This window comes from Platalea leucorodia, assembly GCF_965183815.1.
Source record: "Platalea leucorodia genome assembly, chromosome: 4".
NCBI lineage: Eukaryota > Metazoa > Chordata > Aves > Pelecaniformes > Threskiornithidae > Platalea > Platalea leucorodia.
Window position 1 is genome coordinate 41,925,547 of NC_138826.1, and position 15,687 is coordinate 41,941,233.

The 15,687-nt window shown below is 46.6% G+C and overlaps 1 protein-coding gene across 4 annotated transcripts in view; it reads left to right on the top strand.

Moving 5' to 3' along the window:
• The window catches only part of TUBGCP2 (tubulin gamma complex component 2), a 39,080-nt gene extending 27,130 nt beyond the window's left edge, over positions 1–11,950 (top strand). For all 4 annotated transcript variants that reach the window (XM_082310748.1, XM_082310751.1, XM_082310750.1 and 1 more), the window contains 4 exons: positions 1,554–1,697; positions 2,313–2,441; positions 3,875–4,038; positions 11,688–11,950. In XM_082310748.1, the coding sequence (XP_082166874.1) occupies positions 1,554–1,697; positions 2,313–2,441; positions 3,875–4,038; positions 11,688–11,793 (543 nt within the window). In that variant the 3' untranslated portion in view covers positions 11,794–11,950. The remainder of the gene's footprint in view (positions 1–1,553; positions 1,698–2,312; positions 2,442–3,874; positions 4,039–11,687) is intronic.
• The last annotated feature ends 3,737 nt before the right edge of the window (positions 11,951–15,687 follow it).

The window sequence follows — 15,687 nt, forward strand, 5'->3', positions numbered from 1 at the left end:
CTGTCCATGCCTTCACCATATGATTCTTCATTTCTGAAATCTTGAGGGCTGCTGCAGCATTTTGTAGAGCATTTCTACCATTGCTCTGTACATGAAGGGCTTCTCCAAGTAATAGTGCAGTAGTAGCAACTCAAAGATGCCTGTGATGTGAATATGTACACAAGTAGTCACTTGAAACTGAGAAAGTTTTTTGGCAAGTTAGCAAAGTCTTTGAGACGTAATCCAAATGTATGTTTGCCTCCCATCCTCATCAGTGTCCTTCAAGGCTTTTAAATCTCTGGGAAATGGAGCATGCCCTCTACCAGTGCCAGGGAAGGAGAAGTCTGGCTCTAGGCGTTGTAATATGGGCACCTGTGAGACGAACATCTCAACACTGCCAGCTAAAGAAGCTGTTTCAGCAACCACTTTGTTTTGTAGTCCTTTAAAAGAGCTGCTCACCAAGGATGACATATCCCCAGCTACTTGGTAAAATCTTCCTTGATTTAAATAAAAGCATCATTTATTTCCAGACAGAGGATGCAGAACTGGCTCTTTAACCTCTGTAGCCTACAGACTGGCGTAGGTTTTTCCTTTCATTTGCATTTTAGGAGTGAAAAGGATGATCCTCACTGGTCTCATGTAGTGCCTTATGCTGTTTTTTTATTTGTCAGACTTCTCTCTTGTGCATTTCCACTTGAAGTTAAGATGATTTCTTCCTGAAAATATAACTGGTATCTTCAGCTTCACAACGTCATTGTCTTCATCAACACAACTAGCATCTTCATTGCATTAGAGAGCAGCATTTATCCCTGTTCTATACTAGTTGTTTAAAAGGTTATAGGGTTTTTTTTGGCATTGACCCTGATGGAACAATGCGGATATCTTGGCAATTTTAGTCCTGTGGTTCTTTCCTAAGCTTGACTTGTGTTCTCAGCTTCACATCCCATAATTGTACAGAGTGAGAGGGGGTTTTTAATCTATCATTTAAAACTCGAGACTGAAACAGCCCATTGAAGTAGCAGAGCTGGACAAAAATCTTACAGAATCCTTGCAACACTGCATGTCCCAGTTCCTTACTGTGCTCCTAAAACATGTTTCTGAATAACCTGTATGTTTTAAGCCTCATAAACTTACTGACATTTAAGGTTCTTTGATTTATTTTTCTCTTCTCCACTTATTGTAGCTGACTTTACTGAGATTGTGAAGGTGGGAGTGGGCATGACAAGCAGATTTAAAAGCAAAGGAAGTGCCTGTTCATAAAGCAGATAACTCCATCCTGAGCCTCCTTTCTAGTGGAGGGTTTGGATGATTAAAGAAAGCATAATTTTTTGAGAAGGTGATGTGACAAATCAAAGGTAAAAAGCCTGTGAAGGGCTATTGAATGCAGTAATGCAAATACAGTCTCCATCTCAGGATGTTGTTCAAAGCTAGAAGGTACATGAGAAGTATCTCAACAGGCCCTAGAGCATGTCTGAGAGGTCACTGTCAGAGACAGGATGCTGGATTAGAGCTTTGGCCCAGTGCAGCACAGCAGTCCTGGTTTGTTTTTTCATTATTGTACTATCCTGTCACAGGCATCTAATATCGATGATGTCCTGAGCCACCACACAAGCTTCCTGGATAACTGCTTGAAAGACTGCATGCTAACCAACCCAGAGCTGCTGAAGATCTTCTCCAAGCTGATGTCTGTCTGTGTCATGTTCACAAACTGCATGCAGGTATGTACAGCCTCCCTGTATTGACCATGCCACTGCCAGCTGCTTTGGGTGCCAGCCAGCTACGACAATCCCTTTTTTCAACTCGTCCCCTCTTGTCCTTGATGCACATGGAATAGCCTCTGATCATCCCACCGGCAGGCTTTAGAGCTTGACTGCTCAGACCCTCATCCTTTCTCCCAAATGGTTTCTGTGGCTTCTCCCTCCACAAAATTCTCTATGCCTTTCTTTTTCAGTGTTGGGATCAGGTTCATATGAACCGAATTACCTCTCTTCAGCCAGTCCTGCAGCAGAATTTGAGGTGTAAGTTGTAGGGCTCTGTAGTTTTTAGCATGCTCTTGAGGGTCAGGCGAGGACTGGTGATTGGACCCATGGAGACTGATCTCTATGGGAACACTCTAGCCAGCATCTCAGGGAGCCCATAGCTTTAAAAAAAAAACCACCCAACTTCCCTTGGGTTTAGGGAGCTTTGTGTATTAACATTGTAAATTTAACCTCAGAGTTAGCTTTCATGGGAGTTAGCTAGCTGCAGGGCTAGCAGAACTGAGTCAGCCTCATGCTTTGCCATAATTGAAAAAATGGGATGTAACCATTTCCCCAACCCTCTGCCCCTCCAAGAGGTTCACCCAGAGCATGAAGCTGGATAATGAGATGGACCGGCTCACCTTGGAGCATGGCACAATGCTGGGCCCGCCAACAGAGGAGGAGCGTGCTGAAGAGACTGCGAAGAAGAAGCTGACTAACAAGGTGGGACACGGGATGGACAGCTGGGCCCTTTCCTCTGTTAACGCTGCCTGGGTTGCAGTCTGGTCAGGGTGGCTGTCCTATCTCTTACAGCTAGACCTTCCTAGGTCCCAAAAGCAGAATCTTTGCGGAATTGTGGGCATTTTTGAGGGCAGTGTGGAGCAGTGATGGTGTTCTCAAAGTCTACTTTGAAGACCGTCTCCCACAACAGTCACTGCACTTGTTTTTAAGTTCTTAGTTGTATTTTCAGCTGTGCAGTGGTGTCCTGGTTTCAGCTGGGATAGAGTTAATTTTCTTCTTAGTAGCTGGTAGAGTGCTCTGTTTTGGATTTAGGATGAGAATAATGTTGATAACACACTGATGTTTTGGTTCTTGCTGAGCGGAGTTTACACTAGTCAAGGACTTTATAGCTTCTTGTGCTCTGCCAGGTGCACAAGAAGCTGGGGAGGGGGCACAGCCAGGACAGCCAACGCAGACTGGCCAAAGGGCTATTCCATACCGTATGGCATCATGCTCAGTATATAAAGCTGGGGGAAGAAGAAGGAAGGGGGGGACGTTCGGAGTGATGGCGTCTGTCTTCCCAAGTAACCGTTACGCGTGATGGAGCCCTGCTTTCCTAGAGATGGCTGAACACCTGCCTACTGATGAACGTAGTGAATGAATTCCTTGCTTTGCTTGCATGCATGGCTTTTACTTTGCCTATTAAACTGTCTTCATCTCAGCCCGTGAGTTTTCTCACTTTTACTCTTCCGATTCTCTCCCCCATCCCACCGGGGGGGAGTGAGCGAGCGGCTGTGTGGTGCTTAGTTGCTGGCTTGGGTTAAACCACGGCAAGTGGGTACCCACATACAGGTTTTCTGCAGCTCAAGAACTTTGTTATTTCCAGAATTAGCATTTTGTGATGGATGAGCCAATAAACTGTCAGGTGTGACTCTTGCAGCCCATCCCTTTCATATCTGGAGTATTTGTCTTGTCCATATTTCTCTATCTAGATGCACACATACTAAGCAATTTGTTTGGTGTGCTCTGCGGTTAGCAGGCTGTCTTCTGTCCTGCTGAAAGCCCCTCTCTGGCACACAGCCGGTAAGGTCCATCACACTGCAAGGCAATCAGAGTGCTTCAGAGGTTACAACTTGTCTTAGGCAACACTCACTTTCTGCTTACTGGCTTTTCCTCCTGCTTGAAAATAATGACAGCATATATTTAAGGATAACTACTGGGATCTACTCTGGGGTTCTCCCAGATAGGCATAGCAAGGTTTTTAACTACCAAGGACCTTGCAACTGTTTTGAAAGATGTATTTCAGTGACTGAGTGACTGTTAAGTTTTATGGCAGTATTTTTGAGCAAGTTAGGAAATAGGAAAGGAATAATTACATCTCTTTGGCAAGTGCAAATCAGCAAACAGATGGGGCCACTGTGCCTTTGTCTTGATAGCTTTTAGCAGAGCATGCCGACAACCTCCACCTGACATCTGGTTTCGAAGCAACGATCAACAAGTTTGATAGCAATTTCTCAACACATCTGCTGGACCTGTTGGACAAACTGAGCATTTACAGCACCAATGACTGTGAGCACAGCATGCTCAACATCATCTACAGGTGAGCCAGTAGTTTTCTCTCTGTAACTTCCCCTCCTGTTGTTCCCAAATTCAGCTCAAGAAGAATAATGCTGTTTATAACTGTGCAGGTCTGCCCCATCAATGAAAACACTGAAATCACAAGAAATATCGCTTTGCATTTCAACCTAAGGCTTAAAAAAAAAACCAACAAAACACATTCATTTGAATTATGTGAAATTTGTCTATTAATGCTGTAAATGTAATGCAAGTGTTAGTTTTCTTGGGGATTATCTCACTGTGTAGATAGTGAATAAGCTGATTCCCAAATACAGCGTAAGTATTCCAAGATGAGAAAACCATACAAGGGATTGATCGTAAGTGGCTATTTTGTTTTAAGTTCATATCTTGTATTTATTTAAATAAGCATCCTTTAACGTGTTTTTATTGTGGTCTGATCCATACTTACTAGCTTCTTAGAAATCAAAATTCCTCCAGTAATACCTAATGGCTTGGATAAGTGCACTCTGCGCTGGGTTAAAAATGGGCTGGACGGCCGAGCCCAGAGAGTGGTGGTGAATGGAGTCAAATCCAGTTGGTGGCTGGTCACAAGTGGTGTTCCCCAGGGCTCAGTACTGGGGCCGGTCCTGTTCAATATCTTCATTGATGATCTGGATGAGGGGATTGAGTGCACCCTCAGTAAGTTTGCAGATGACACCAAGTTGGGTGGAAGTGTCGATCTGCTGGAGGGTAGGAAGGCCCTACAGAGGGACCTGGGCAGGCTGGATCGATGGGCCAGGGCCAACTGTATGAGGTTCAACAAGGCGCAGTGCCGGGTCCTGCACTTGGGTCACAACAGCCCCATGCAATGCTACAGGCTGGGGAGGAGTGGCTGGAGAGCTGTCTGGAGGAAAAGGACCTGGGGGTGTTGGTTGACAGCAGTGTGCTCAGGTGGCCAAGAGGGCCAATGGCATCCTGGCCTGTATCAAGAACAGTGTGGCCAGCAGGACCAGGGAGGTGATAGTGCCCCTGTACTCAGCACTGGTGAGGCTGCACCTTGAATCCTGTGTTCAGTTTTGGGCCCCTCACTCCAAGAAGGACATTGAGATGCTGGAGTGTGTCCAAAGAAGGGCAACAAAGTTGGTGAAGGGTCTAGAGCACAAGTCTTATGAGGAGCGGCTGAGGGAGCTGGGGTTGTTTAGTCTGGAGAAGAGGAGGCTGAGGGGAGACCTTATTGCTCTCTACAACTACCTGAAAGGAGGTTGTAGCGAGGTGGGGGTCGGTCTCTTCTCCCTAGTAACAAGCGATAGGACAAGAGGAAATGGCCTCAAGTTGCGCCAGGGGAAGTTTAGGTTGGATATTAGGAAAAACTTCTTCACTGAAAGGGTGGTCAGGCACTGGAACAGGCTGCTCAGGGAAGTGGTTGAGTCTCCATCCCTGGAGGTATTTGGTAGACGTGGTGCTTGAGGACATGGTTTAGTGGTGGACTTGGCAGTGATAGGTTAACGGTTGGACTCGATGATCTTAAAGGTCTTTTCCAACCTTAATGATTCTATGATTCTATGAAAAGTCAGGTACATGAGATACACTGCAGGGAGAGAGGGAGAGAGAGAGAGAGAGAGATCAGGAGATCTAGGTTTTGCTGCTAGGTTTATAACCTCTCTGTTTCTTTTTCAATAAAATGAGATGCACAAGGCCTTCTTTGGAATGATTAGCATTTGTTTTTGCTATAAAAGTCATACATATTAGTGTTGCTGGGCTTTTTAAGATCTGTGTTACAGATCAGTGTAGCATGGAGGGACCTGTCCTGGTACTTCTAGTTTTGAAGAACCACAGATAATGCTCTAGGAGCGTTACCCCCAGCTTGAACACGTGCTGTGCAAGCTGAATGCTTCTCACTCTGATCCTGCTACCAGCGCTTTAGGAGCAAAACAGAAATAACTGCAACTATGGAGTTTGCTGGCGGGAGCAGCTTTTAGTGTTTGTGGCTGGAATATGTTTTTCGAGAGTTAAGCACTCATGAAACCTAGCAGCTTGCAGATTGGAAATGTTCAGCTGAGGCATGCATATAACCACAGAATAAGAAGGCTAGTGAGGGTCAGGAGCTGGCATCTCTTAATTCAAAGAGTCACCTTGGTGGAAGTCACATGTAAGCGCTGCTGGTCATCAGCTGCCTCACACCTGGCAAAGACTGTAACACTTCAGAAATGCTGCCTGTGGACACAGGCACATACAAAAACTAATTAATTTTTACAGTGACTTTTTTTTTCCAGTGAAGAGGCAGGATATATATTGCATATAGGCATAATTTTAAGAGCCTAGGATTTTAATGAATATAAAATATTTCAACACCAACACTTTAAGTGCCTGTTTGATGTCTGTAAGCCTAATAGACACATTTGCACTCTTACAGTGCGTGTGAGCCTACAACACTTGAGACTTATATTCTTTGTCATTGCTGTCAGCTAGGACACAGAAAACAAAGCCATCCTAAACATCCCTTAGTTTCTTCATGCTGTCTGTAAGCCAGTGTGTAGCCTTATTTTCATGTGTAAGCAATTGTAAACAGCTGTTACAGGACTAGCCAGAAATTAAGGTAATTTTTAGGTGTTGATTGTTTCCTTTCATCTTTTTGTGAGGAAAGCCCTTGGTTTACCAAGGAGTGCTCCCTACTTTTAAGAACGTTTTTCATCTAAAGTTGTAACACTTTTCAGTGGTATATATGCTAGAATTGGTTGTCGGTGATACGTAATGCCTGGTAACTGGTTAATCACATACATTTTCTTTCTTCCCTTGGTGCTGTAGGGATTCGTGCCCCAACCCCTTTGCTATTTAGTACAGAACAGAGTAGATCCTTATTTAGTTCTTTTTAACCACATAGAACTAAAGGGTACTTTGAGCTTTCTCCTAACTGTGCTTTGTCCTCTGTTTTGTTTTGTTTTATTTTATTTAAGTGTAGTCTTATTGCTCCTCTGCTTTGTTTGGTTTTTGTGAACTGTACTTTTTGTTGGTCATTCTCATCCTTTAACTTAATCTTCAGGAAAACCATAGGAATATTAACCTGCAACCATTAAGTTCTGTTCACTGCCCTTCTGTACCAGATGTCTTTTATAGCTGGCTGATAACCCTTACACCTCTGCTGAGATGTGCTCCACCTGAAAACAGAGAGAGAAAAGGTTTCAGGAATGTTTTTTTGAAGCAGGTTGTTGTCCCTTCCTCATGCCGTGTCTCTTGAAGCTTTGATTGTCCTTTTCTAACAGCGTCTGACAGGGCTGTCCAGGATTCCTGGTACCAACCTTTGCAAACACTGTTTTGTGAAGTATTCCGGCAGCAGACTGGGCTTCCAGTTGTTCTTTACTTCTGAGAACTTCTTGACGAGCAACTACCATGCATTTACACAGCCCTTGGCCTCCTGTGGTAGCATCTGCTGCTCTATCTGACATGTGGTCACACAGCTGAGACCAAGGCTGAACACTAAAACCTGTCATCCCTGTTACCGTGGGTGCTTCCAAGAGTGGAGTCTAGCCCATCAGCTCCCACGGCACTCTAGAGAATTACATGTCTTGTCTTCTTCCTTATAGGATTGTATTCCTTATTTAAGGAGGACAGGGATACTCACAGGCATCTGAAAGGAAATGCAATACCACAGGACCACTTGCTGCTCTGAACTCTCCTGCTTCCATTCCCTGTCAGGGTAGGAGCTTATCTTCCGACCACCAGAACTGCCCTTGTCGGTTGATACTCAGTCCCTGAAATGGGAAGGCAGGTGAGGACCCCTTCTCCACAGTCCAAATAACTCTGTTTCACTCCATCTCTGAAATGACCAGAGTCAGAGGTCTCCTCATCTTGGAAATTCTTCAAAGACTTTTTTTTGTGGCTGTGAGTGGAGGCCCCAACTGTATAAGTGATTGCTGTTCCTTTCATGACTAACCAGGACAGCTAAGCCTCTGCAAATCCGTTTAGGAAATGATGGTGCAGCTTATGAAGGTCTTCTGGACATTTTATGTCAATCTTCACCTGCCTGGGCATCACTGTTTATCATCATTGCACTGTTGTAGATTATGGGCAGGATCCATCTGTAGAAAAATTGACAGGCCAAAGGGATTAAACTCTTACTCTCCCCTTGCTGTCATCACTCCTAGGTGCCACAGTAGCATACAGAGTCAGGCTAGATTCAGGGATCGAGACCACAAGCAGTTGAGTCATCGAGGCAAGCACATTTACTCCTCCTCAGTGCTCCAGCCCTGCGTCCTTCTTTATCAAGCACTTACATTTTCATCATTACCAGTACAAGTTCTAACAGATGGGCTTTTTTATGATGCCCCATGATCCAGCTGCTTGGACATCATTGCAGGTGGCACAGGGCATGGCCAACACCATGTTGAAGACCAAGTTGCCTGCTCTTTTAATAGGAGAGCATCATGACCCCACAGTCCTTGAGTTTTGTAAAGAATGTGTGGAGGTCATCCCATTGGTGGGATCACCCAGCTCAGTCCAAGGCTGGAGTTGGTTCTCAGCTTACTCAAGAAGTCAACAATGCCAAGTCCTCAATCAGTCTTTACACCGTGCAAGGGCAAAAGTCCTGTGGCCTTCCATCATACTTTATCATGTGTGATGCCAGACATTCATGTAAGGCCTTTTCTGGCAGTAGCTCAGGTGATGTCCTCCTTCCAGCACTGCTCCTACACTTAGCATCAGAGGTTCACCCCTTTTATCATTGCCTCCCCACCCTTGTGTCAACTTTATGCTTCTGCCAGGATGGTGGGGCAAGCTGATGCTGCACCATGGAGACTGGCTGTGTATCTTGTTCAGTTGTGGGTCCACGGTGCCATGGTCAGGAACTATCCTCCACCAGATGCCTTTGTGTTTCACAGACCACACAGGAGTGTTAGCTGTGGCAGGAGGTGACTCCTGAGCTGTTGAAGCTCTGGAGCCAGTTCTTCCAAATATGGAGAGGTTGGTTTTTTGCAACGAGTACTTCCTGTTTCAGGAGAAAGGAGAAGTATGGTGATTCAGGCGGGTTGTGAGAAAACAAAATGCTTCAGTTAGCAGTTTGCATTGGGAATGGTGACTGACTGTCTGAGTCCTTTGCCCTCTGGTATTTCCATGTCCCAGTTCTGTTCAAGGGCTGCAGAGGAAATACTGGGTCTTTATGCCATCAGGACTACCATCACTATCAAGTCCCCCAGTTTGGACTGTCTGGGACAATGTGAGTCTTCACCAAGATGTTGGACGTAGCTGGACCTTTACTGACAAGTCAGATGTCCCTATTTTGTTAACTGAAATACTGCATGTTAACAGGCCGTGTAACAGAACATGTCTTTCCATTTCTACAGGCTGCTCAGTAATGTTTTAAAGACTGGAAATCCCACAATGAATGCCCAGATGTGACATTTAGCTCTCATTCAGTCTGTAGAGATTATTGGATCAAGTCCTGGACTCTATGGCAACAGGAATCCAAGAACCAGAGTGGAGACAGTTGCCATCTGAAATAACATATTTGACAGAGACGGAAGAGTTTATAAGACATACCAGCCTTTTCTTATAGATGATAACTTTTTTATATGACTGCTTTTCAAGGGTGATAGTCAACATGTTAGATAACAAAATATCCCTTTTCATAATTCTGGTACCGTGCTTTTATTTATTTGATCCTGGTTAATATTTATTCAGTTTACAGTACTGAGTAACTGAGGCACAACCATGATAAGCACCAAACAAAGGAAAATGGAGATCCAGAGTGTTTCCTTGGAAGCGGGGAAGCTCACACATAACTCACAGATTTTCAGTGTGCTGAAGTCCTGCTCAGGTGCCTTGGCTCCCTCAGTAGCAGTGCTGACAGAGGGTTGGCAGCTGCAGAAAATCTCCAGAGTCACTCCTTCACATCCCAGTAGTGAAAGAGGGGGAGAGTTACAGTCTAGAGGACTTTGTCAGAAGGATTACTTAATTCCAAATACTTAGAAATCTTACCCATCAGATGCTGTTAGCATTCATCAGATATCCTTCCTTTACCAGTTTGGAGGAAACAGCAATGACTGAGCTTAGAGTAAGACTGGTAGGATGTGTGAAGTGATGCAAACCCTAGTGATTAGAAGTTCCAGCCATAAAACAAGAAACTGAAGTGTAAGCAGAGTTTGAGGAAGCATGACACAAATTCTTAAGAGATAGTTATCAAAGATCATTTAACCCTAAAAACATAGCTGAAAGGGAAGCACATCAAAATCTGCAATTCGGGAAGTTTGGAATAAAGCAACTTTAGAAATGGAACAGATCCTCAAAGCAAGGATGTAAATGAGTCCTGGCCTTATATATGAATCAAAGTTTGGTAAATATGCCCGCCTCAGTGTCGTGTTGCCTTTGTATAAAAAGGATGAAAAGCTTTTCAACCAGGAGAGAGCAACAGATAAATTCCATCTGTTGAGGCTCTGTTTTCCGCAGTCACCAAAAAATGTCAAGGAACAATTTGTTGCCGTTTGTGTAAGGTTGTTAAGCAACATGAAACTCAAATATTGTGCCCATTCATTTAGTATTGGAGCAACTTAATTTGAGAAATGAAGAGAGTAACTTCTTTGTGATTCACAGGCTTATATCGACTATTGCTTAGTGTTCCCAGGGCACATGTTTTTAAATGCTGCACGTGTCTTACTTGGCTTCATAGTGCAGAGATCTGCCTAAGGAAGGTCACAGCAGGCTGATTTTGTAGCATCATTTTGGATTATCAAGGAGAGGATTATGATATTGCTGCTCTTGCCCACTTTGGAGAGGCATTTACAAGTATCAGCAATACTTGTGATTTTGGCTGAGCATCTTCCAACCAGTTACTTGTCTTTCTGAATAGTGAATCTGTTTGAAGCATACTTGTGTTAGCAAGAAGGTGGTGGTAATGGAAACTGCAACATTTTGTGGTAGTTACGGTTGATAATATGGTGAATTTCATATGGGAATTAATACCGGAGTTCAGTGGTGGTGAACTCTGGCATTAAGCAGTGGTGGGAAGTGGCCGGGAAGGTGTGGAGACTGAGGAGCCCTCACCCCTGGCACCTTGTCTCCGAGTGACACGTCTCCAGGGTTGTGTGGTCAAGCTGTGGCTCCGGAGAAGAAGCTATTAGCAATTGGTCCTTTCCGATGTATTTTATATGCCTGTAAAGAACAGGTGAAATTTAGCCTGTTGTCATGGGACAAGCACAGGCAAGGTGTCACCAACAACACCTGTGGCATAGTGCAGATGTTGCCATCTTGCTCTGAACAAGCCACTGTGTCTACCCAGCCCAGGACAGTCCTGTGTGGGGATGGCAGGTCCAGAGCTCACTGTGGTGTGGCCACGTTCGGCTGATGCCCTGGGAGAGGTTTCTCCTCCAGGGGCCATGGTTGGGTAAGAGCAAGTCTGTGCTCAGCAGGGTGGGCACAGGGAGTGCGGCCACAGACCCTCTTGCTGCACAAGCATGCATCCTCCACTTCTTCCTGCAGCGAGACTTGCTTTGCTTTGCTTCACACCCCTCATTTCAACCAACTTGACCCTATAAAAGAGTTTATGTATTTTTGGATCCCCTTGCAGCCTGTGAGCGCCTTGACAAGCACATGTGCTGCGGCACTTGCAGGGGCCCTTGGCAGCACATTTGGCTTGCTGCGTGCTGCTCTTGGATGGCATTAAGCCAGCAGGCTGCTGAAACTTTGGGGATTTTTGTCTCTCAGGCTGGACTTCAACGGGTTCTACACAGAGCGCTTGGAGCACATGTCTGCCGAGCGCAGCCAGAAGGCAGCTCCCCTGCTTCCCCACCTGGCCGTACCTGCCCAGTGAAGCCGTGCTGCTGCCCCTTTCAGTCACCGCCTCTTCTGCACCAGCAGAGAACCGGACACTCACTCACTTCAAGCTAGGAGTACTCAACCCTCTACATTCACAGTGTGAGTTGGAAACGAACTGTAAGGGTTGTCCCAGAGAGACGGGAATATTCGATCTCCTGAAATGTATGTAATGGATTTTCTCTTCTGAGAGGCTTTTGTTAAGTCCCTTCTTTTTTTTTTACTACATTGTAAAATGATGTATTTGTGTGTTGTAAAATAAATTAAAAAAAAAAAATCAGGGTTATTTTGTCTGTTAACAAAACTCAGGGTGCAAAGTAGCCTCTTAGGTGACTAAATTTTGGTCAGCTCACAGGGATCTGGCTCAGCTGCCATGCAGCATTATTTTGGGAGGAGAGCCTAATTGAGGGGTTGCTGGAATGAATCTGATCAGCTGCTCTGACTGATGAGATGGGGTTCGCAGCTGATGAGCAGGTATGTGATGTTCACATCATATTGGCCGAGTCCTCAGCAGAGGACTTTCAGGGTATCTTACAGAGTTGTGCAGCCATAAAAATTGCTTGAGCCAGTTTGGAAGAGGGTGTGGTACAGGATGGAAGAGAAGACAAGTGTCTCCCAGGAACAAGTGGTAACCAAGACATGTGCCAGAGACCTAGAGGCCTCAGTGGCAAATGTGGGAGCCTGGGGAGACATGCAAGGGCTGTGGATACAGGGCTGAGTGCTCCTGTTAATGACCTGCCCTTCCTCTCCACCACCTCCTCCTTTGCAAGGACCTTCTAGAGTGTGTTAAGAGGAAAGAGCCAGGTTCTCTTTGCTCTGGTGGCCTAAAGCTGGAGGACTGAATTCCTTCATCTGAAGGTTGAGGTTGAGGACTGAGACCTCAGCCAGCATCATCTGGCTCTTCAGGGAAAGGACTTGCACAGTTCATGGGGAAGGGAAAGTTTCCTGTTCCCTGCACCGAGATGGCCTCTCAGTCCAGGGAGGCTTGGAGAAGTTGACCTGTCATTTCTGTTAAGTTTCTGTGGATCTACAGACTTCACAGCCTGTCCCTTGAGCTCAGGGTGGAGAGGCAGAGGGGCCCGGGTCCCTGGAGGAACCTGCTTGCCTCTCAGTGCCCAACATCTTAGGCTTGAGAGACCTCCCCTGGCACCTCACTCTGTCACTGTTAGTCACACACATTTTTTACACCAATGAGCAGTGTAGTGGCTGTTGCAGGACGAACCTCTGTTCACGTGATTTAAATTAAATCAGGATTGAAGCCGTTTATAGATTAAGAAAACATAATTAACCAGCAAGCATTGAGTCTCACCAAAAGTAATAGATATTTCTGAAATGTTAATCAACAGCAAATTTCTGAGCACCCATCTATGAATAATCCCAAGAAGTCCTGCTCACACATGCAGACAGTTACGCGCAGTCCTCTTGCAGCTTTTAGTGGGGGGAGAGTGGGAGCCCCCTCCTTGCACACTCTTCTGTAGGAGACATGGGTACTCCACCTCTATGGGATCCCGTGCTGTTTCCTGTGACCCACAGGTCCACACCTGAGTGAGAAAGCCTCCAGGAGGTCACCTGCACCCTAGGGCTGGGTCCTCCCTGCTTGTGTACCATGTACCAACAGCCCACTAGCTGGATGTGGCCCCCTCACGATGCCTGCCCCAGGCAGAGGTGGTGATGCTGGCGGGGCAGCATCATGCCAGCCTTTGGCTCCTGCTGTTTGCATGAGAACACATTGACAGGTAACCAGTTAGTTACCCAAAAATTGTGGCCCGCATGTGGATGCCTGGCTGGCTGAGCAGTTACCTTAAAGGCTTGGGGCGCTTGGACAGATCTTTACATAGATCTACCCGCTCCTCTCTGAGAGCAGACCTTGGTCCGGGCCAGATGCCCTACTACTAGCCCTGAGCAGGAGGTGGATGTGTGTCTTCTCCCCTCAACCAGAAGCCAGGAGGTGCTAGGAGAGGGGCAAGAAAATGTTCTGTGTCTGAACCCAGCAGCCCCACATCCCATGGCACAGCAGTCGGGTACCTCCTTGCCCAGAGTCACAATTTGGCTGCTCTGTGTCTCCCTCGCAAGCCAGGTTGTTTGCTGTGCTTCAAACTGTGGGCTGGCCAGTAGCTCCTTCAAGGCCAGCTCAGCTCTGCACACCTCACAAGGGTTACCATCATGGTGGGGACAAGTCTACTGGAGATGTTTAGGTAGTTATGAACAGACATGACTAGGAGTGTTGAGGGTGAAAGCGTGGAGATTTAATATTTATTGTTTTTTAAATAAACTTGTCTATTTAGGAAGGAATTACAGAAAAGCTGCAGGAAGAAAGAGGGAAGACACAAGTAGTGCTTGGCTATGGTGGGTTCTGTGCCATTTTGGAGGAAACTTGTCCCCGGTGATGGAGCTCTGCGACAGCCGAATTTGGCGTCCGACCCCCCCCTTCTTTCGTTAAATGCAAAAGTTAAATGCAGCATTTCCTGGCTGGTCCTGGCCTGAAACACCAAGAAATATAAAAAATCAGTTTGCAGGAGGGGGTTCTCTCTTCACAATTTGCCACATGGAGAAGACAAGGGGTAATGGGTTGCTGTGGGTGAGGTTTCATCTCAACCTAAGAAATATGTTACAGTGAGAACAATCACTCACTGGGAAAACCTCCCCAGGGACATAGAATCATAGAATCATAGAATCGTCAAGGTTGGAAAAGACCCTTAAGATCATCGAGTCCAACCGTTAACCTATCACTGCCAAGTCCATCCATACCATGTCTTCGAGCACCATATCTATCCGTTCTTTAAATACCTCCAGGGATGGAGACTCAACCACTTCCCTGGGCAGCCTGTTCCAATGCTTATCCACCCTCTCGGTGAAGAAGTTTTTCCTAATATCTAACCTAAACCTCCCCTGGCGCAGCTTGAGGCCGTTTCCTCTCGTTCTGTCACTCATTACTAGGGAGAAGGGACCGACCCCCACCTCGCTACAACCTCCTTTCAGGTAGTTGTAGAGAGCAATAAGGTCTCCCCTCAGCCTCCCCTTCTCCAGACTAAACAACCCCAGCTCCCTCAGCCGCTCCTCGTAAGACTTGTGCTCTAGACCCTTCACCAGCTTCGTTGCCCTTCTTTGGACACGCTCCAGCACCTCAATGTCCTTCTTGTAGTGAGGGGCCCAAAACTGAACACAGGATTCAAGGTGCAGCCTCACCAGTGCTGAGTACAGGGGCACTATCACCTCCCTGGTCCTGCTGGTCACACTATTCCTGATACAGGCCAGGATGCCATTGGCCTTCTTGGCCACCTGGGCACACTGCTGGCTCATGTTCAGGTGGCTGTCAACCAACACCCCCAGGTCCTTTTCCTCCAGGCAGCTCTCCAGCCACTCCTCCCCCAACCTGTAGCGTTGCATGGTAAAGTCCCCATTGCTGGAGGGTTTCAAGACGCAACTGGACAGGATGTGAGATAACCTCATCCAGGCCCCCTTCCCCACTACAGGTCGGACCAGATGACCTTCAGGGGTCCCTTCCAACCTGGGATGTTCTGTGGACAAGGGGGACACAGCAGTCAGCTCTGTGGCAGAGCGGAGAGCTCAGGGTGCAGTGCACCTCCCAGCTCAGCCCCAAATGGTGATCCCAGTCCCTCCAATCCTTTGGGATCAGGGAGGGTCCCAAGTGCCTCACTGATATGCCTCAATGTCCCACTGTCCCCCCAGGCCCTCTGACAGCACAGCCCTCCATGGTGACCCCAGCATCTCAGTGCTCCAACATCTCAACACCCCACCGACACCCCCCATGCCTCCCCAGTCCCACTGCTGCCCACTGGTAGTCCAGTCACCCCCAGGTGGCTCACCTCATCACCTCAGGGCCACACCAGTGTCCCGCAGATGCTCCCTTTGTGTCCAATGGACACTGCTC